This window comes from Eulemur rufifrons, chromosome 2 (genome assembly GCF_041146395.1).
Source record: "Eulemur rufifrons isolate Redbay chromosome 2, OSU_ERuf_1, whole genome shotgun sequence".
Lineage (NCBI taxonomy): Eukaryota > Metazoa > Chordata > Mammalia > Primates > Lemuridae > Eulemur > Eulemur rufifrons.
The window spans coordinates 116,850,901-116,872,634 of NC_090984.1; the positions used below are offsets into that span (position 1 = coordinate 116,850,901).

Sequence of the window (21,734 nt, forward strand, 5' to 3'; positions counted from 1 at the left end):
CATTGGCTCTGCCTCTCCGCCCCCGGCCCCACCCCAGCCCCGCCCCGTCCCCGCCCCCGCCCCTCCGCCTCCGCCCCTCCGCCTCCGCCCCTCCACCTCCGCCGGCTGTGGGTGGAAGGCTGTGCGCACGCGCCGCGGGGTAGGGCGCGCTCGCTTGGGGGCGGGGCGAGAGGAGAGGAGGGCAGAGGAGAGGGCGCAGAGGGGCGATAAGGGCGCTGCGTCGTTGCGCGGCGGTTGCGTCCGGCCGCGTGCGCGCGACTCCAGGGAGGGGGCGGGGCCGAGGCGGGCACTGCCGCGGCTCCCCCGCCCCCGGCCCCGCCCCCGCCGCCCGCCCGCCCGTCCCGCCCCCTCAAAGGGCCGTGCTGCTCCTCCCGCCGATCGCCAGCTTCTCGCTGGGCTGCCGCGGGCGAGAGCGGGAGAAAGTCCTGCTGGTGGGCGGCCGCGGGGCTGCGCGCGTCAGGCATCCCGGGGCCGCTCCGGCCCGGCGGTCCATGCATCCGCCGCCGCCGCCAGCCGCTGCGATGGATTTCAGTCAGAACAGCCTGTTCGGCTACATGGAGGACCTGCAGGAGCTCACCATCATCGAGAGGCCGGTCCGCCGGAGCCTCAAGGTGCGCCCCGGGGAGAGAAATTGCCATCAGGGCGCCCGGCCCGCTGGCCCCTCTCAGCCCGGCGCCGACCCCTGTCCCACTCCGCCACCGTCTCCTCCCTGAGGCGACCCGGGACCCTCTCAGAGTCGGACCGGCCCCTCCGTCCTCCTCCAGCCCCCGGTTGCGGTGTCACCCAGAACCGGCCCCTCCCGGAGCCCCTTCTTCCTCTCAGCCCCGGTTCTCCCAATCTGGATCCCTAGCCCTGAAGGACTGGTCCCTGACCCATTCCCTGACCCGTAGCCAGCCCCGCGGCCCCTGACCCTCCTGAGGCGTCCTAGCCGCCCCCCCAACTCCAGGAACGGCCGAGCCCCTGTCAGGGGGCAGCCCCAGCGACCTACCCCCTCAGGCAGCCGTGGCCCCTCAGTTGCGGCCCCGTTCTCCCGCCCCCTGCAAGGGCTGCCCCTCGCAGTCACAGCCCGCTTCGCTCCGGTCCTCTCGTGGGTTCCGCCAGCCCTGGTCCCCTGATGGTGTCTGGGTTCTGGCCCCGGGCCTACCCCTCGGACCACACAGTCCCCACTCCTCTCCCCACCTTTCCCTGGGACCACCCCAGGTCCCATCCTCACCCCCCAGCCCTCCATCAGATCAAGCTTGGGTCCCTCTGTCCCCAAGGCAGCCCGGCCTCCCTTCGCTTCCCAACCAGCACCCATTCTCGGATTCATCCTGGTCCCCGTCTTCAAAGCCCTGTCGACCCTTCGCCCTCATCCTAAGTCCCTGCACACCCTTTCCTCCCAGCCCCTCCAGGACTCTAGCTGGGACCCTGCTCCCCAGCCCCCTTGAGAGAGTCAACCTTCAGCTTGTTCCCCCCACCCCCACCCTCTCCCCGACCCCGCAAAGTCATCTTCCTTCCAGAGGCTCCAGCTCTCACCGCTGGCAAAGCTGGTTTACGACCCCCCCCCCCCCCCCCGCCTTTCCCTGGCCGTCCTCTTACTAGCTGCTTTAGCTCTTCTCTCTCCCACCTGCCGCAATATCTCCAATCTTTGATTCCCTTCCAGCCCCAGAGTTTATTCCCTTCCCTCCCCCACTCCAGATCTTGTCCTTTGCGTTCCCACTCGGTTGCAGCCTTCATCCATCCCCTTTTTAACATTTCTTGGGGTGGAAAATGCTGGGGAAATAACCTTGAGGTATTAAAGGTAAAAAAAGTGTGCGTGTGTATGTATATACATATATATATACACAACATACATATATAAATATTTATTTTATACATGCATATGAAATTGATTTCAGCAAGGTTCTGAAGCCACGATATGATTCCCAAGCTGCAATCTATAATCTAGAAGAGTAAAAACCAAAACCAAAAAATACCCCCAAAACTCAACCACCCAATTGGAAATATCTGTGGTTGATGTAGCCTAGTATCCTCAGATCCTTGATTAGTTTTCATTGTTAATGTTTAAGGGGGAAACTTTTTCATTAGTCTATACTCGTAGAGGGTGGGGGTCGGGTGGGGCACACAAGACTGATTTGATGTTTGTGTGCATAATTTGTATTTTACGTTTGACAGACACCAGAAGAAATAGAAAGATTGACAGTCGATGAAGGCCTCAGTGATATCGAAAGGGCTGTCTATCTGCTCAGGTATTTCCTAGTCTTTCTGTGACATTGCTCCCCCCCACCCCCCAGCATGGAGGCATGTTTTCTGATAGGTTAGTTATGCTCACATTTACTTAACCACTTGAATGGAGTACTTTCACATGCATAGCACTTAATTATGTTATAAATTAGGTTTGGGTGTGGACTTACGAATTTGAGAACTGAAATCAAGTAAGATACCTAACTTATAGAATATTGTTTGGAGAAGGAGGAGCAGAACAACTGATGCTTTGAGTTGAACATCATCCTCTTTTTCTTTCCTGGCTTTGGTTTTTCTCACATAAGATTTAGTAAGTTTAGCATTTCTTGGGGCAGAAAATGCTGGGGAAACAACCTTGAGGTATTAAAGGTAAAAAGTGTGTGTGTGTGTGTGTGTGTGTGTGTATGTATTAATAGTCACGGTATCCTGTGATTAATTTTAAGTTAATTGTAGAGGATCAACTTTATATGGTATTTATTATATAGAAAAAAATCCACAAGTATGATAGTTCAATTTGCTCTTTAGGATATCCTATTTATGTTACTTTTGTTACATGAGCTTTATAATTTTGCCTGAGAGGTTTTTTAAATTTAATTGAGCCTGCTCTCATTTAAGTTTCAAACCATCTCACAGGCTCTACAGAATTGCTTAAGGCAAATGGTTATTGTAAATATTTACAAGACTTTTTTGAACTATTTAAAAAATTGGTTGTAGATTTAGCATCTTAAAAGTGAGTACAGTGAATATTAATGAACATATTGATGAAAATACTTTAGAAACAAAATTTCCTAAGGCATTTGTGTATATGTACTTTAAAATTTTTCCTTAACTTACAAAACATTTTTTCCCTTTTGACAAATTAGTCTTCACTTCTGTTTTTGTTTTTTAGAATCAGATTTTGAAAACTTGTTTTATTTATTTACTTCCAAGGATATTTATCATCCTTGTTTCCTTAGCTCAGTGCCAGTTTCAGGTACTGAGCTTGTTCTCTTTTCTTGTTTTCAGTCCTCCGTTATTCACTGAATGATCCTATGAAAAAAATTTCCTCTCTAGGACTTCTATTTTCTTAATTATTCTTTAGTCTAATAGTGGAATCTTGAATTTCTGTTCTTACTTTAGTCAGAGTACCAGCATGCTTACCATTTAGACCATTCCCTTTGATAATTCTATCATTTAAAAATGTTTCTGCATCTTAGACTTTATGTTGATGTTATTTTTCCCCCTTTTGGTCATCTGTGGTTTGCTGTCATCATTTCTACCTATTTATTTAAAAGAAAACTTTTATTTGTGTATGAATGAACAGTATGTGTTTTTGGTGTTTACTTAGAGAATAATCCAACTTTTAACCCATTTTATTCCTTGATAATTAGCATGTTTATTATGGTAAACAATAGTTGTCAGCATTTGCCTTTTCCCACAGTTCTTTTATTTGAAGTGGGTAAACAGTTGATGAACGTTTGGATAAATTTCTTTTAACATACAGCACTTAATGATTTGAAATAAGCTCCTATTCTACTGAATTCTTTTCTTTAGTATAAACACTGGCTTAGAATTAGGAAATGGAGAATCTTGTTCTACTTACTTGCGATAGCAGACACCTTATTCTAGATATCAGTGATAAGGCTTCTTTTTTAGGAAAGCTTATTTGTTTTCTATTTGTTTTTATTCTTTGTTAGCAAACCAGGTTGTCTAAGTTGTCTTTATTTCTCAGACACAGAACATAAGTTTCACTTAGTTCTGGAACTTACAAAGCCCTTATAGAGACAGATGGGCCATCTCATTCTTAGGAGAGTTTTAAGAGAGATCTGATATCTCCTTTAGTTTCTTGTGGCTCACCTACCTTGAAGGAGGTTTGCAAGGTGACTCAGAAGGGGAACACTAGGTTGGTTGTGTATGGGTTCTCCAGCTGAATTCTTCTTTTGTATTCGTACCATCTCACCACCTCCTGGGGGAAAGTGGGATTTCACTTTAAATCAACTAATGGAGGGATTATGCCAAGATTGCCTGAAAGATTCTTTCTTCCCTGGGATTCAGGGGAGGGGGTGGGATTATCTCATAAACGCGTTCCAAATTTTGCCTCTGTTAAAGCCTCCTCATCTGCTCTCATGTATTGAGCCTTCTATTTTAAATGTAATTTATTCCTTTTGTTCACTCGTACTTTCTAGTGCTATAGAACTTAGTACTGAGTCCTTTTTCCCCCCACTGTCAATGATATTCAGGTTTATTTTTGAGTGCCTTACCTTTTCCTCTGTATTGGATATTTAATATTCATATATACATATATATTTTGCTCTGCTTTTGTGTGTTAGATTTGTTTCTTTAGCTCTCTTATTTTGTATATTAAAACTATTTTGGAATATTATGTTCAATTGGAATTCAGAGTCAAATGTGTGTAACTATCAGGAGGAAAATACTTTATATTAGTGAAGGTTCTGATGGCATTAAATTGAATCCAGTATCTAAATAAAGCGTTATTATATACAGTCATCCAGTGAAAAACAAATTACACTGACAAGTCAGTTATAAATGTTATTTTCATTAAAGTTTAGAATATTACTGTATTAAAAGATTTGACACAGATGAATTTGTGGTTTTGCGTAAATATGATGCTGATATACCCATCTGTGGCATTTAGCACTGGAGCAAAACAACTTTCCTAATAGTCACAGCTTGTGTCTCAGTCAAAATCATGTCACAGCATCTTTTTCCTGTTCTTGCTCTTCTTTGTGATGTTGGCATATATTTTAGGAATGTACTTAAAACATGTGAATAATATTATTATAGAAGAGTCCTAAGTATGCATACTGTGTTTTCCTTAAGTAAATCTTTTCTCATATACCCCTAATTTTCTGCCAGATAAAGTCCAGTCAAGCCTGTAATTTAGAATACTCCATAAGTGACTCCATTTTAGCTGTGCAGTGTGATGTCCCACCAGTCCCTCATTTTTTTTTTAACAGCCTTATTGGGATAGAATTCATATTCTATGTAGTTCACCCATTTACAGTGTACTTTTCAGTAGGTTTTAGTGTGTTCACAGAATTATGCAACCATCACCACAGTCAATTTTAGAACATTTCTTCACCCCAAAAAGAAATCCTGTACTCTTAGCAATTACTCCTCACTTCCTAACCCTCTCAGCCTTTGGGAATCACTCATCTGCTTTCCAACTCTATGGATTTGCCTATTCTGGACATGCCTATAAATGGAATCGGGCAATATATAGCCATATATAGTGACTACCTTCTTTCAGTTAGCATAATGTTTTCAAGGCTCATCCATGTTGTAGCATGTATCAGTATTTTATTCCTTTTTATTGCAGAATAGTATTCCATTGTGGGGATATAACACATTTTGTTTATCCATTCATCAGTTGATGGACATTTTGGGTTGTTTCCAATTAATCCTTCACTTTTTGAAGCAGTTATGCTGGCTTCTTCACTATTATTCAGACACATTGTGTTCATCCTTAACTCTGCTTTTCCCCATTCCGGAATAATACCTTTTTTTTTTTTTTTTTTTTGAGACAGGGGTCTTGTGCTATTACCCAGGCTGGAGTGCAGTGGCATGCTCATGGCTCACTGCAGCCTTGAACTCCTGGGCTCAAGCAATCTTCCCGCCTCAGCTTCCCAAATAGCTGGGACTACAGGCATGCACCACCACGCCCAGCTAATTTTGGAATACTCTTTCATTATACAGCTATCCAACATTTACCATCCCCAGGATCCAGCTGTAATCTTGCGTCTTTCATAACGCCTTCCATAACTGCTGAAACCACGTGGGGCCCAGGCTTCTCTGAATTCCCAGATTACTTACTTAGTGGCTGCATCCTTCAGTTGGCAATTCATTACTGCTTGACATTCCTTAACTTTTGTGTGTTTGTGTATGATTTTTTTTGTTCTTTCTTGTTCTTTGTTGTGATATAAATACATACCGCTTAATGGAATGAAGCATATTTAAGATGACCAGAATGCAACTTCTAATATTTTTGCATAGTGGGCAATAGGATCAGATAGACTTAGGCTATATATCCAGTTCTACAGTTTACTATCCGTGTGACCATGGACAAGTTACTTATGGTTTTCAATCCCTAGTTTTCTCATCTCTAAAATGGAAATATATTTCCCATTTCCCAGAGTGTTTTTTTTTTCTTTTACTTTTTTAAAGGCTGGTCAAGTGAAACAGTGGGACAGAGTGGTTATATTATGTGTGGAGCACTTGGCACATAATAGGTACCCCATTGATGTTAATTTCCTTCTGTCTCCTTTCCCAAAGGTGGGATGTTGCTTACTTTTAAAGTCACTTGTGACTTTTAAAATATTTTTCACCTTGTGCTGTGAGTTTTAAAACATTTTGCACTTTGCCTTCCCCGGACAGTCAGATAAAGTGCACCTTTTTTTTTTTTTTCTTTTGGAGACGGAGTCTCACTATGTTGCCCAAGCTGGAGTGCAGTGGCTATTCACAGGTGCAATTATGGTGCACTACAACCTGGGCTCAAGCAATCCTCCTGCCTCAGCTTCCTGAGTAGCTGGGACTACCACAGGCACTTGCCACTGCGTCTGGCCATAAAGTGCATCTTTAATCAGGAACTTTTTCCCTTTTTCTTCCCCACCCTCCGCCCCCCATTTTGTTTTTTTTTAAAAGAGTAAGTGCGCCCCCTAGTGGTGTAACAGTGAGATTTCTGCAGCCAAATCAGTGGAAGTAAACAGAAGTGTGAACTGGGGCCTATGGCTAATCACATCTGAGAACTCTGGCATCTCTCAGCTTGTGGTCAGGACTAGAATGGGGCTGCAGCGAGGCAGTAGGGAGAACTCCAGCTTTGCTACCCAGCTGGCTTGTGATCGTTCTTTCAAAATACCTATCCTCTTTGCTATCCAAAAGTGAATAATTGTGTGAAAAACTCCTTTGTAGACCCTTATTTTTAAGACCTATTTCCTCAAATTTCTTTTACTTTCACTATTGATTTATATTTTTGATGCCTTCTGCCTTTTAGTACTGGGCCTCCATGCAAAGGATAACTACTCTCCCGACTTCTAACACCATGGGTTGGTTTGCCTGATTTTGAACTTATTTTCATATAGTAGCAACCATAGTATGCACTTTTTTGCCTAGCTGCTTTTCTTACCATTTAAAAAGAGATTTATCCATATTGTTGCATGGAGCAGTAATTGTTCACTTTCATTGCTGTATAGTATTCCATTATATGACTATACCACAATTTATTCATTCTACTGCTGATGGACATTTGGCTTGTTTCCCGGTTTTGGCTTAAGAATAATACTGTTATAAACATTCATGTACGAGTTTCTTGGTGAATATCTGTATGCATTTCTTTTAGGTATCTTCATAGAAGTAGAATGATTAGTCATGGCATATGCCCACATCCAGCTTAAAAGATACTGCTAAACAGTTTTCCAAAGTGCTTTTACTAATTTATACTTCTGCCAGTAATATATAAATGGTCCAAGCCTACATTTTTAAGAAAACAAAAGTGATAAACTTTCTAGCACGTAATTTCTAGCATCTCAGTAATGAGGTATATAGTTAGTAGCCTTTAGATGTTTCTGTTTTTCTGTGCATGATTTACTTACATCATCTAACTTTTTTTCTTTCCATACAAGAAGGGAGTTACAGGTTTTTTACAATAAATGTTTATAGGGCTAGACTATTGGTTAGAAGACTCTTGGCTATAAGGCTGTCTTTTAGGAGATGAGGTATTTGGTGTATTATTTTTTCTTAAAAAAAGAGAAACAAGGTGGATGTTGGAGTCCTTTACCTGTTTTGGGGAGTACCATCCCCAGTCCCTGTACTTCTAATGATTCCAGGAGGTCCCAATTTTTTAAAATTGCCCAAGTTGTCATTCTCTGTGAAGATAATGTACAAATGACTTGCCTTTCCACATAGAAATTGCAGGCATCTTCATTTTCGTTTTTTTTTTTTTTTTAGGACAGAGGGATCACTGTTTAACGTATTAAGAGGAGTATATAATGGATTCCAGCTGTATAGCTTCCATTATTGCTAAGGCCAAATTACTTAAGTCATTGGCAAACCCTGAATTCTCCGTTTTGGAAAAGTACTAGGTCTCTGAATATAAGGGCTGTGAAGATTATTTCCCAACTCCATTTCCTTGTCATTTGTAATGAGAACAACCATGGGAGGCATCTGTTTCTTTTTTCCTACTTACTGAAGCTTCAGAAGGCTCTCTCTGTGATATCAGTAGAAAGCAGAAAATGCTCTCATGGGATCTGTAGGAGAAGCTTAAAAATAAAAAGTAAACTATTTGCATCAATATATAAGTGACCCATATAGTGTCATTGAAAAGACCTGGAACTTAACATGCAGTTATGAGGAAGTTGAGCAAAGTTTTCATCTTGTTTATTTAAAATGCTTATAAATGTCTATGATAATATTTCATAACATAAAATAATAAAATATATTAAAGTGAATCTATAAAATATAAGAAAATATATCAATACAGTAATATTAAAATGAATGATTTTACAGATTTGAATGGGTTATGTAACTACAATGTGATCATATTATAACGTGTATGTGTAATGCATTTATGTATATGTGTGTATATATTTGTTTTCGTGAACAATTAACTCATACAGTAATATTAAATACAATAATATTAAAATGAATGATTTTACAGATTTTAATGTAGTTATGTAACTACAATGTGATCATATTATAACATGTGTATGTATATATTATACATTTATGTATATGTGTGTATATATTTGTCTTCATGAACAATTAACTCATATCAACACTCTTGGGAAGTAGCTAAGTGAGACATAGGAAGATTGAGTTTTGTCCTAAATCATAGCTAATTAGTTCCCTATAAAAAGTGGGAATTCTGTTGTTTGGCTTCCAGTCTTGTTAAGTTGAACTGTACAGTGGTTTCTTAGTATTTGCATTAAGAATTAAACTGCTGACTATACCAAGTGGTAAAATTTATATAGCTTTCTTAAAATTAGGGTTACATGCAGAGAATTAAACCATGGAATAAAGTCCAATGATCTTTTAAATCTGTACAACTTTCAACTTGGATATTTTGGTTATTTTAAGTATCTTTCATTGATCATGTTGGCCATCGAATGTAGGAAGCATAGAGAAAGTGTTCAGACTTAGTTCTTCATAGTCACCACTTTTGGCTTATACTGATATATGGTGATCATGTTAGAAATAATTGCAAAATCTATTATATCCTTGTGTATGGATGTGCTTTATAATGTAATTTTCCCTCCAATCAGAGATGTTAATAATAGTATTAATAGTTGCTTTATAATAAATCATATGAATTCGGGTTAAAACATACAAAATATTTATTAAGTACTTATTTGCTAGGCATCTCCTGGGGAATGAATGGCATTGTACCAGCAGGTACTTGAAAGATTCAAGAAAGTTGTTGTTTAAGGAAACAAATGCATTTTTCTTAAATTTCAATGTATTAATAATAGAGGTCATCCCAATTAGCAAGTATGTTGGGCATTGAGAATCAGTATGTTGTGTTGGAAATACTCTACATTAAGACAGATCCGGATTTATTCATTGAGGCTGAGTCTTGCTCTTTTACTTACTGAGAGACTCTGGGTAAGTTGCTTATCTTTTCTGAGCCCAAGTCTAAAATTTTCTCTCCAGATTAGTTTTCTAGATTGGGCCACCAAAACCCTCCACCCCCCCCCATTTGGGGAAAATAACTGTATTGAGGTATAATTTAAATAAAATAAGTATATAGTTCAAATTTTGACAAATGAACATGTCTATATAACCAGCATGAAATAGAGAACATTTTTGTCACTCCCAAAAAGTCACTGGTGTCCTGTTGCAGTTAACTCCCCACCCTGATCCTAGGCAACTGTTCATCTTTTTGTCACTATAGAATAATTTTGCCTGTTATGGAATGTAGACATACGTTTTTCTATCTCTTGGATAAATGGCTAAGAATTCTTAGTCATATGGTACATGTATTTTTTTTATTTTTTTCAGCTTTTATTGAGGTATAATTGACATCCAACAATTGCACATATGTAAGCTATGCAACTTGATGAGTTTTGACTTACGTGTACACCTGTAAAACCATCATCACAATTCAGATAATGAACATATTCATCACCCTTAAAAATTACTTTGTGTTCCCTTGTCATCCCTCTCTCCCTGCCCTGAATCCCTCCCATTTCAGGCAATCACTGATCTGCTTTCTGTTAGTATAGATTAGTTTGCACTTTCTAGAATTTTATAGAAATGGTTCATACAGTGTCTACTCTTTTATCTGGCTTCTTTCATTCAACATAATTATTTTGAAGTTCATCTGTGGTGTTGCACTTATCAATAGTGTACTCTTTTATTGTAGATAATCATTCCATTTTATGGTTATAACACATTTTGTTTATCCATTCATCAGTTGATGGACATTTGGGTAAATTCCAGTTTTTTGCTATTACAAACTTAGTGTCTAGAAACATTCATTTACAGATCTTTATGTGAACATGTGCTTTCCTTCCTCTCTGGTAAACATTTAGGAGTGGAAAGGCTGGGTCATGTAGTAGGTGTATGTTTACTTCTTTAAGAAACTGCTAAACTGTTTCTAAAATGATTGTACCATTTTACATTTCTGCCAGCAGTATATGAGGTATATGAGAGTATGAGTTGCTCCGTATACTCAAGAACACTTGGTATGATCAGTCTTTTTAATTTTAATCCGTTCTAGTGGTGTATAGTGGTATTTTATTGTGTTTATAACTTGTTTCATTGATTATAGAGTATTGAAGTCTCCAACTATAATTGTGGATTTGTCTATTCCTCCTTTCAAATCATTTTTTACTAGTACACAAAATACCTAAACAATTATAGTATTTTGAAACTCTGTACTTAAGTGTGTATACAGTTAGGATTGTTGTTTTCTTGGTGAATTGACCCTTTATCATTGTTTATCCTTTGAAATATTCTTTTTTTGAAACCTACTTTATCTAACATTAGTGTGGTCACTCCAGCTTTCTTTTGGTTAGTGTTTACACAGTATAACTTTTTCTGTCCTTTTACTTTTTTTAAATACAATTTTTATTTTGGAATAATTTTAGATTTTCAGAAAAGTTGCCAAGATAGTACAGAAAATTCCTGTGTATCTTTCACCAGTTTCCCCTAAAGCTAACATCTTACATAACCACGGTACGTTTGTGAAAACTAGGAAATTAACATTGATAATATCACTATAAACTAAACTGCAGACTTTATTGGGATTTCATCAGTTTTTTCACTAATATCCTTATATTTCTGTTTCAGGATCTAATCCAGGATACCACGTTGTATTTAGTTGTCATGCCTCCTTCGTCTTCTCTTGGTTTTTAATCTTTCTTAATCTTTCCTTGGTTTTCATGATCTTGATAGGTATTTCGTAGAATATCCCTCAACTTGGGTTTGTCTGATGTTTTCCTTTTTACTAAATTGGGGTTATGGGCTTTTGGGAAAAGTACCATGGAAGTGAAGTGCCTTTCTCATCCCATCATATGAGGAGGTGCATGCTAAAAACATGATTCATCTCCTGTAATGCTAATCTTAATCTAAGGTGGTATCTACCAGGTTTCTCCATTATAGGAGTGATGAGAGAGGACTTCCCAGCCTTTCCTGATCTTCAGTCTCTCACCATTAAGTATGATGTGGCTGTAGGTTTTTATAGATACCATTAAGTTTTCTCTATTTCTAATTTGCTGATAATTATTATTATGAAAGAATTTTGAATCTCGTTGAATGTTTTTCTGAATCTATTGATATTATATGATATATAGCTTTTCTTATTAGTCTTTTAATATAATGAATTATACAGATCAATTTTTGAATGATGAACTAACCTTGCATTCTTGGAGTGAATCCTAGTTAATCATGATGTATTAGTCTTTTTATATGTTTCTGGACTCTATTTGCTAATATTTTGTTGAGGATTTTTTTCATCTATGTTAATGAGAGATTTTGGTCTATAGTTTTCTTGTTATGTTTTTGCCTAGTTCTGATTTTTGGGTAATGCTCATAAAATGACTTGAAAAGTGGTTTCATATGTTCTGGAAGAGGTTGTATAGAAATGGTATTATTCTTTCCTTAAATGTTAGGTAGAATTCATCAATTAAACCTCTGGGGTTGGAATGTTCTTTTTTGGAAGTTTTTTAACAGAAAATTCGTTTTCTTTAATAAATGTAGGGCTATTAAGGCTATTTCTTCTTGGGTGGGTTTTGGTAGTTTGTCTTTCAAGTACTTACTGTATTTCATCTAAGTTATCAAATTTATGGGCATTGAGTTATGCTACACTAGTATCCTTATATTATCCTTAAATGTTTGTGCGATCAGTAGTGATGTCCTCTTTTTGGTTCCTTATATTAGAAAATTGTGTCTTCTCAAATTTTTTCTTGGTAAGTATAGCCAGAGGCTTTTCAGTTTTATTGATCTTTCAAAGAATCAGCTTTTGATTTTATTAATTTTCTGTAATGATTTTCTATTTTCAGTTTCATTGATTTTTGTTCTAGTCTGTATTATTTCCTTCCTCCTGCTTGATTTGCATTTAGTTTTCTTTCTCTAGTTTCTTAAGGTGGAAGCTTAGAGTACTGATTTTAGTTCTTTCTTCTAGTCTGATATATTCATTGAATGCTATAAATTTGCTCTCATACTGCTTTAGCTGTATCCCACAAATTTTGATATGTTGTATCTTCATTTTCATTTAGTTGAAATTTTTTTTTTTATTTCCCTTGAAACTTCTTTGACTCATGGGTCATTTAGAAGTGTGTTTAATTTCCAAGTATGTGGGGACTTTCTAGATATCTTTTTGTTGTTGATTTTTAGTTTAGTTCCATTAAGGTCTGAGAATGTACTTTGATTTCTGTGACCTACTCCTTCATTATAGCTCTGATTTAGTTTCCTGCTGTTCCTTTATTATGGTATATACTCCAGCCATCCTTGCTATTCCTTAAATACACCAAGTTCACACTTAGCTCATGGCGTTTGCACTTGATGTTCTCTCTGCTTTTAATATTTTTCCCTCAGATATCTGTATTGCCATCTTCATCATTTCCTTCATATCTTTACTCAAATATGGGTTGCCTGCTTATCTCAGGTAATGACACCAATGTCTACTTACTGTCACAGATTAAAAACCTGAGAGTATCTGAAATTTTTCCTGTTCCTTATCTCTGATATTTAAGCATATTAAGTCTTTCTTTTACAAAATAGGAACATTCGCAAGATATCTGTAGTCTTTTTTGATATACACATTAAAAAATAAACATTTAGTCAAGCATTTAATCAAATACTTGATCAGCAAAAAGCTGCTGGTGGTGGTGGGAGATCAAAATTCTGGTGTTTTTACTTTGGAAAACATTTATTTCTTCTTTTGGTATACTAGTGGATAAATAGATGTAGCTTCCTTTCTTTTTCTCCAGGAAAATTATTTCTTAACGTTCCAAGACAGTGTAGATTTTATTGGTTTATCTCTTGTAATTATATTTCCTTAGACATTTGTATACTTGAAATTTGCTGAGAGTATATCGTTAGTCTCATCACAAAAAAAGTAAGTATGTGAGGTGATGGATATGTTAATTAGCTTGATTATAGTAATCATTTCACAATGTATATGTATATCAAAACATGATCACTTTGTACCCCATAAATATATACAATTATAATTTGTAGATTTATAATAAAAATGGCAAAAAAACTCCCACCATGTTCTACATTTTGAATATATACACATTTTATTTGTCAATGATACCTCAGTAAAGCTGAAAAAAATTTTTTTCTTTTAGGATAGCCAGAGGACTGGTAATTCATATATTGCTGAAAGGAATGATAATGTCTGAAGCAATTACTATAAGAGACATCAGGAAGAAAATTGACTTTTTTTTTCTCTTAGAGAATAAAATATAAAAAAATTAAGAAAATATATATGTATGAAATTAATTTAAATGAATAGTTTATTTAGGAACCCATAAGAGATCTTATAGGACCAGTAGTTTTTTTAAAAATCAGATTCTTGCCTTGTGGAGATGATGCTTTGACCTTGACAATAACTAGCTGGTTGACTTTGAACAAGTTTCATGATCTCTATAAATGTTTCTTCATTGTCACAATATGAAGGAGATGAATTTCTAAGGCCCTCTTTAGCTCCAACATTCCATTATATTCTATTTTATCGTGTCCTTATTAATAGAGAAAAGGAATTGTTATTTCACACAGATTTTACACATTGATTTTTTTGATTGATTGATGGGCTTTTAAATATTATAATTGATTTGTATTACATTTCTTCTGATTATGTGCCATTTATAGTAATAATCAGTCAGATTAGCAGTCAGGCACCACAATGTATTATTTGAGACTCTCTTTCTGAGTCATATTATCCATTCTAGATTTTAGTCATAGTCTCCATGACGTAATTTCCAAAATCTGTGGCTGTAGCCTTGGCCTTTTCTCTTGAACTTTGGACCAGGCCTGCTTGTTGGCTGCCTCCATCAGGATGTCTCCACCAGAGTATCTTGCTGGCTTTTCAAACTTGGTGTTCCTAAAACAGAATTCAACACTTTTTATCTAAATACGCCTCTACTTGTTATTGGAGCCTGATCATCTTTTTAAATCATACTGGAGGGACACCTGGGAGTAATTTTATACTGTTTTTTTTTTTTTTTTTTCCCTCAGTACTCGAAGTACTCAGTCTTTGTTGTCTAACAAATTCTATGCTAGGCATAAAGCATTACTAGGTTGTGTTGGAGAATCCAGAACCATGCCTGGTACCCAGCAGTCCTGAGTAAATACTTCCTGAACGATTAAACATACTAGCCCAGCTGTCTTCTCTAGGTTAAGTAAGTGGGTCCCTTCCCCTTCCTGTGATAGCCATTTATCACCTCTTCTTCCTGTAGGTACCAGGGGTTTGGTCTGCTTTTATCTCTTTTTTATAGCTGTTGGTTACTATTTTATTTTCCCTCCTGAGTTTTTCTCTTTCTCTTGGATTGGCAGTATGTTTTCTTAGCTAGCCCCTTTCCCTTGCTATGTCCTAACATAGCTATGTATTTTAAAAAATATTTTTTGAGGATTTTTACTGCTGTTTGTTAATGGGAAAATAGAAAGGCTAGTTAAAAAAATAACAGGGAGGAGCTTACAATGTTTCCAGAAATCTTCCAAATTTATGTAGTTATTTCTGAACTTGTATTTTGCATTCAGTATTCCTGCTATAGCTCATATATTTAGGACAGACTTTGGTAATCTTCCCTTTTATTCTTTGCAAAATACTTTAGAGCAGTGATTTTCAACTTTTTATGTTTTTGTTTTTTACCATGTAAGGAATACATTTTAAATTGAGACCCACATATACACATGCATGTTGGTATGCACATGTATCAATGTATGAAACCGAAACTAAAATTTCACAATAATTATCCTCCCTTATATATACAGTAAAAACATACCAAAGCTAACATCAAATGTAGTCTTGTTTATATTGAACTACAATGTGGAAAAAATCCAAAATAAACAATACAGAAAAACCAAGGATTTATTAATGCCACAGGTATACTTGCATCTTGGTAAGTTGATTCTACTCCAGGGCAATTGAGGATCATACTCATTGTATTATACTGTTGTAAAATTTGCTCTGGAATGTGAGGGAGAAAGAGAAGGTTGAAATCATTCCCAGATGTGTGCCTGGGGAGTGAGAGGGCTGTTTATGCCTCTGTGGGTATAAAGAGGGAGAGTGAAAATGAGCTCAATTTTGTTTTTCAGGCAAATTTCGGACCATTCATTCATTGATTCATTGATTTTTAGTTGATGCATAATAACTGTACATATTTACAGGATACAGAGTGATATTTCTGTATATACAATGTATAATGATCAAATTAGGGTAGTGATTAGCATATCCATCACCTTGAACATTTATCATTTCTTTGTGTTGTGAACATTCAAAATCCTCTCTTCCAGCTTTTTGGAAGTAATACACTAAATTGTTGTTAGTCATATTCACCCTTCAGTGCTACAGAACAGTAGAACTTATTCCTATCTAGCTGTATCAGTTTTTGAGATATAAAGTTGAAGAGCCATTCAAAAGGCATTGCTCTCTGTAAAACTAGTGGTACATGCTCACGATGAGCATGAAACTTCTGCATACTATGTTGACATGGTATTGATTGTAAAAGACACATAGTGGATGTTATCAGTAAAGAATTTATTGTAACATGAATATTATTAAATAAATCACGTGCACAACTCTTGCAAAACTATCAGTTTAGAGACCTTTTTAGGCTGACAGTTAATCCAGTTCTTATAACGGGACTATGATCTGAGGTAATGTGATGGCTATAGGTCATGGACTTAGAAAGCATAGGTTGGAATCCTGGCTCTGATTTTGACTGGCTGGATTACTTTGGGTGAGTCACATTTTTTTTTTCCTGGGCCTCAGTTTCCTCAACTGTAACGTAAGGCTAGAAATATATTGCTCCCATATTGTGAAGGTTAACGTGATAATGTATGTAAAGTGCCTTGTCTAGCACATAGTAGGCCCTTAAATGTTACTTTTTTTTTTTACCTTTCCTTTGGTCTTATTAAAAATATAACTTATCCCTCTCTGTGATCCTACATGTGATGACTATAATCAGGTTTGAATAGTTCTCTAACCATATAGTTAATATAATAATTAATACAATGAATATTAATATATTGTTCTTAATATAAGATAATTAAGGCAATGTTTTGAAGATTTAACATTATTAAGGATTGGATTTCATAGCACTAACATATGGAAATGAGCCATATTTGAAAAATTACTGATGTTATTATGGGTTGGTATTCAGTGTCTTCTGCTCTAGATTCTTGAGACCCTCAATCAGTCCTCTTTTTAAAGAAGGTTTTATCTTTCTTAGAAGGTTAATTTTCTAAGGTAATCATTTAACTTACTTTGTTCTATTCATTAAAACAAACTTTAATAATTTGAGTAAATAAATAAATATCAGCTATGCAAAGTTTAATTTTCATTATGAACTCAAAGCAAGGCCTGTGTGGCATCTGCTTTATTGTTCTACATTCAAGAAGTGTCAACAGTTATGTATCATATTTTGGATTTCAAGTGAGAGCTGCAAGGAGTAGGATCACTGGCTCTTTATAAATATAAGTCATTTAATACCCTACACATAGCTAAACAGTAGCCAAGCTGGAGTTCTCAGATACAGTAGTGACTGACTATGTCATGTCATCATTTTTGGATGCCATCTGTTCCTTCTCCTCTGCCTTTTCCAAATGGTTTAGGGCTAAATAAACTATGAGGGTACCCAGGCTAGGAAAAGAGATAGGACTTTTTGCTATATAGTCAAAATGTACCTCATTAGATTTTAAGTTCTTAGATGGTATAAGCAAGGTACAAGAATAAAGAAAGATAATATTGTTAGTGTCTAGATCTATTCTAACATGAGGCTTATTCTTTGTGGGGAAGGGCAAAGGTTTTGTAAACTAGCGCATATAGCCTCCTTTTGACAGACCCAAGATAGTATTTCTGAAAGTGCTTTAGGCAATATCATATACTAAGAGTTTCTGGTCCCTTTGTTGATTGCTACAAATTGGTTATCATTTTGTGTTTTCAGCATCATTGAGGACCAGCTTTTTTTCCTTTTTGAAGTCATATGTTTTTAAAAGCATTAAGCAGCACAGTTATACATTTTCTCTAGCAGCGCTGCATAACTTAGGAGCAGGAGTGGGATGGAAACAGCAGATGGTTGGATTTGGTATTGTCTGGATGCACAGTTAGTAAGGGAGTCAGTGTCACGTAATGCTTAGTAGCATGGGTTTTGGAGTTGCACAGGCTGGATAACTTTGGGCAATTACCTTTATCTTTCTAAGCTCTAATTTCCACATCTATACAAGGGAGTAATAATAGTGTCTACCCACCTTTATAAGATTATTGTGAGCATTAAATAAGATGAATGCAAATAAAGTGGTTATCAGCACAAATCCTGGCATATAGTTTTCAGGCACTATTTTGATTTCATTGTTACTAGGATCAGGGAAATTGAAGAAGTAAGGTTATTAGTGAGAGTCTAATTGAAATGATAGGGAGGTTCAGGCTGGCAAGGAAGAAAGTGAAACTAGAAGGAATGTTAGAAAATGGAGAATAAGAAGGAATTAAGAGATTAGAAATGTGATGAGGGTGAAAAATGGGCTTAATAATAGAAAAATGGAAAGATAAGAGTTTATGGCCAAGAAATGAGATCACAGAGCTTGAGATTATGTAAGTGGAGCATTTCCAGGTAATAAGATTCAGCCTTTGACAATAGGAGTAGGTGGCTGATATAAAGTGGAGACATATTCATTTTAAATCAACAAATATTTATGAAGCCCTGACTGTGTCTGCTGTCTTAGGCACTGGGCAATGTAGAATTTGGGCAAAACATCCTTGGATTCGAGGAGGTCAGAAACCAGCTATTGGTCACTCACTTGAATGGTGAAGTTTACTATCACAGTGGCAGAAGCTGAGAGAACAAAGAAGACTGTGCAACTTTCTCTATAGCAAAGAATACTTGAGTGGATTGACTTGTTTTTCATTGGTTTAAGATATTACTATAAATGGCTTTTTAAAATAGGTGCATCTCCCAGTGAGGATAAAATAATTAGTAACATTAATTTAGAATTTAAAAGACAGCTGTCCTAAATTCATTTATTTAACTAGTCTTATTTTTTTCTCCTCTTTCCTTTTTAGCCACTAGTGTACAGATTAGATGATTAACCCAGTTCTTTTTACTTTTAGAGGAATGGTTTGTTTTCTTTTTGTTTCTGAGTGAATATCCTAGACAAGGAGCCTGTTCCAGAGAATAGCAAAATTGGGGCAAAAAGAAACAACTCAAGTTGTAACCATGATGATTGTCCTGGACTTTTCAATTGAAAATTGTAGGTTTTGAAGTCTGGGAAACTTATTTTGTAGAAAAACAAAAATGATAATGTTGATTAAACATTTATTTTAAAATAACATGTACCATATCAAATAGCGATAAAGTAAATTTGGTAGTGTTTACTCCCTCAATGCTGATTGTTTTTTGATTCCTTCCAGTCAGTGATGGTAGCATAGATTCATACATACTTGGTTTATTTACAGTGACTGTGACTAAACTCAGCAGGAGATAACAGCATGTTCACAGCCCCAAGACAATCCCAGGCTTGCAAGTTAAGAACCCCCACTTTAAATGCACAGCCAAGTCTACTCTTCTCTGTATCTCTTCTGTCTGATACACAGGCCTTTCCCAAACTCCTCATCATACTTTCCTCTGATGTACATTTAAGTAGACTTACTGTTATTCCATCTCTGCTATTTTTGCCATATTCCTTTTAACATTGTCATTATGTCCTTGTTGCCAGGACTAACACAAGTAGCAAACACATGCAGTCTGATGTCAGATGGACCTTGTGCTTCATTCAGGCATACTGTTACTGTGCACTTGGCTCATTTCACTCTTGTGGTCTAAAAAGTGTTAAGATTCTGTAGTCTTCTTTTCTTCTTTTTTTGACTCTCCCTCTATTGTGGTGACTCTCAATATTTGGTCCCAGAATCACCCGGAAACTTGTTAGAAATCAGATTCTCAGGCCTCACCAAGACCAACTGAACCAGACTCTCTGGGAGTGGGGCTCAGTGTTAACAAGTGCTCCAAGGAGATTCTGATAAATGCTAAAGTTTGAGAACCACTGTACTAGCATTTTGTTATTACCTAACTTGTATACATTTACATGAAGTCACTGACTTAATATATAATACTTCTGCTAAGCTCAATGCATAGGTTGAAAGTATGAAATTACCATTGTTGTAGGTCTATAATGATCTCATGTTGGCAATTTCATATAGCTCAACTAATAGTTGCTTTGTCTAAACCAGGAATTCTTAGGAATATTTTGTCGAGATTTGACAATCTTTGTCGTAGTCAGCTGTCCTGTGCATTGTAGGATGTTTAGCAGCATCCCTGGTTTCTACCTACTAGAGTACAGTAACATTTCCCAAGTTGTGAGATCAAAAATATCTCCAGACACTGAGGCAGGGGGATGTGTGTGTGGAAGGATTGCTACCAGGTGAGAACTACTAGCTAATCCAGTTGCTTTCTCTTCTAATTCATAATACTCAATGCACTACCCATAATATATCCATTTTTTCCCCCTGGGTAAGAGAAGGGTCAGATATAAATTGATTATATAAATTAAATTTAGTTTTTATGTTTGATAGAAATTATGGTGATTGTTTAGGTTCACTTTATATTTTTTCATATCCTGTTTATAGTGAGCAATGTCAGCCCTATAGACTAGTATTATTTGTTTTTTTAAAATCTTAATTGCTGTCAAAGTCTGAATGACAATCTGATTTTCTTTCTCTTGCTAAGTAACTTGCTCATTTTGTTTGGATGCCCAAAGGATTTTTCCTTTTCTTTAAAGTTCAACAGTAGATCTTAATGTTGGTTATACTGGGTTGATTTTTGTCAGGTATATGATATTTTTTAATTTCAGGAAAGTTTTTTTTTTTTTAACTTTTAAAAAATCCTTCCCTTGTTTTGTTTTTCTTCTTCAGGAATTCTCAAATCATATTACTTTCTTTCAAATCTTTTTAAAATTTTAATAATTTTTAACCTTTTATTTCTCTTGTGGCATTATCCATTATATTCATTTACCCTTCTCTTCTTTCTAGTTTAGTCTTCTTTTCTGAAATATTTCTTCCAATTTGTTCCTGAGCTTTTTCTACCACTGTAGTTCAGTTTACATTTTCTATAATTTTATCACCTCATTTCTGAATTATTCATGTGGTTTTTCATAATATATGCATTTAATTTTTTATTTTTGCCCAGGGAGAAATAGTAGGTTATAGTTATCTGTTTTATAGGCATGTCTCTTTCATTGTCTTTAGGAATATTAGTTTGCTTCTTATTCTCTCTTTTTAAAAAAATTTGCATATAGAATCTGATCATGATCTTTACTTCCCATTTTTATGTGAATTTGGTTTTCATAAACCTTAGAAGGAGATTTGCTTCAGGACTTAAGACATATATATAAATACAGCTTCCAGATAGCTTTTCTAATTTCAGGTTTTAGAACTCCCTTTTTTGTTGTTTTTGTAGTGTTTAAAATAGGATGCCTTGCTTTCTGTGGTTCCCTGGTTCTGTTTCTCTTTTGCACTTTTATTTGGACCTTCTTTTTTGTGTGTGTCTGATCTCTTATCCCTGTGTCAATTCAGATTCTATTTCCCAGAACTTTTCTTTAATGTGGGCCTTTGTTCTAGAAGTTTTGAAAGTTCATGGGGATGAGACTGCTTCAGCTCCTTCAGATATTACTGTGGACTTCCTGGACTCCTTAGCTATTGGAGTATACAAAACCATGTACTTTTTTAGCTGTTTGTCCATACATGCATATATTTTTGGTTTGTGTGGGAAATCTTATATAATTATGGTGTAGATGCCATGCATGGAGTTTTTTTTTTTTTTAATTTTACTCTCCTAGTTGCTCTGTTTTTTCCTGAGGGG

The 21,734-nt window shown here is 36.8% G+C and overlaps 1 protein-coding gene across 4 annotated transcripts in view; it reads left to right on the forward strand.

Annotated features, from left to right (window-relative positions):
- Positions 1-368: 368 nt before the first annotated feature.
- PPP4R4 (protein phosphatase 4 regulatory subunit 4) overlaps positions 369-21,734 on the forward strand; it is a 101,829-nt gene continuing 80,463 nt past the window's right edge. For 3 of the 4 annotated variants that reach the window (XM_069465263.1, XM_069465265.1, XM_069465266.1), the window contains exons 1-2: positions 369-611; positions 2,155-2,228. In XM_069465263.1, the coding sequence (XP_069321364.1) occupies positions 492-611; positions 2,155-2,228 (194 nt within the window). In that variant the 5' untranslated portion in view covers positions 369-491. Of the gene's footprint in view, positions 612-1,515; positions 1,792-2,154; positions 2,229-21,734 lie in introns of those variants that run through there. The other variant, XM_069465264.1, reaches the window with a different exon arrangement.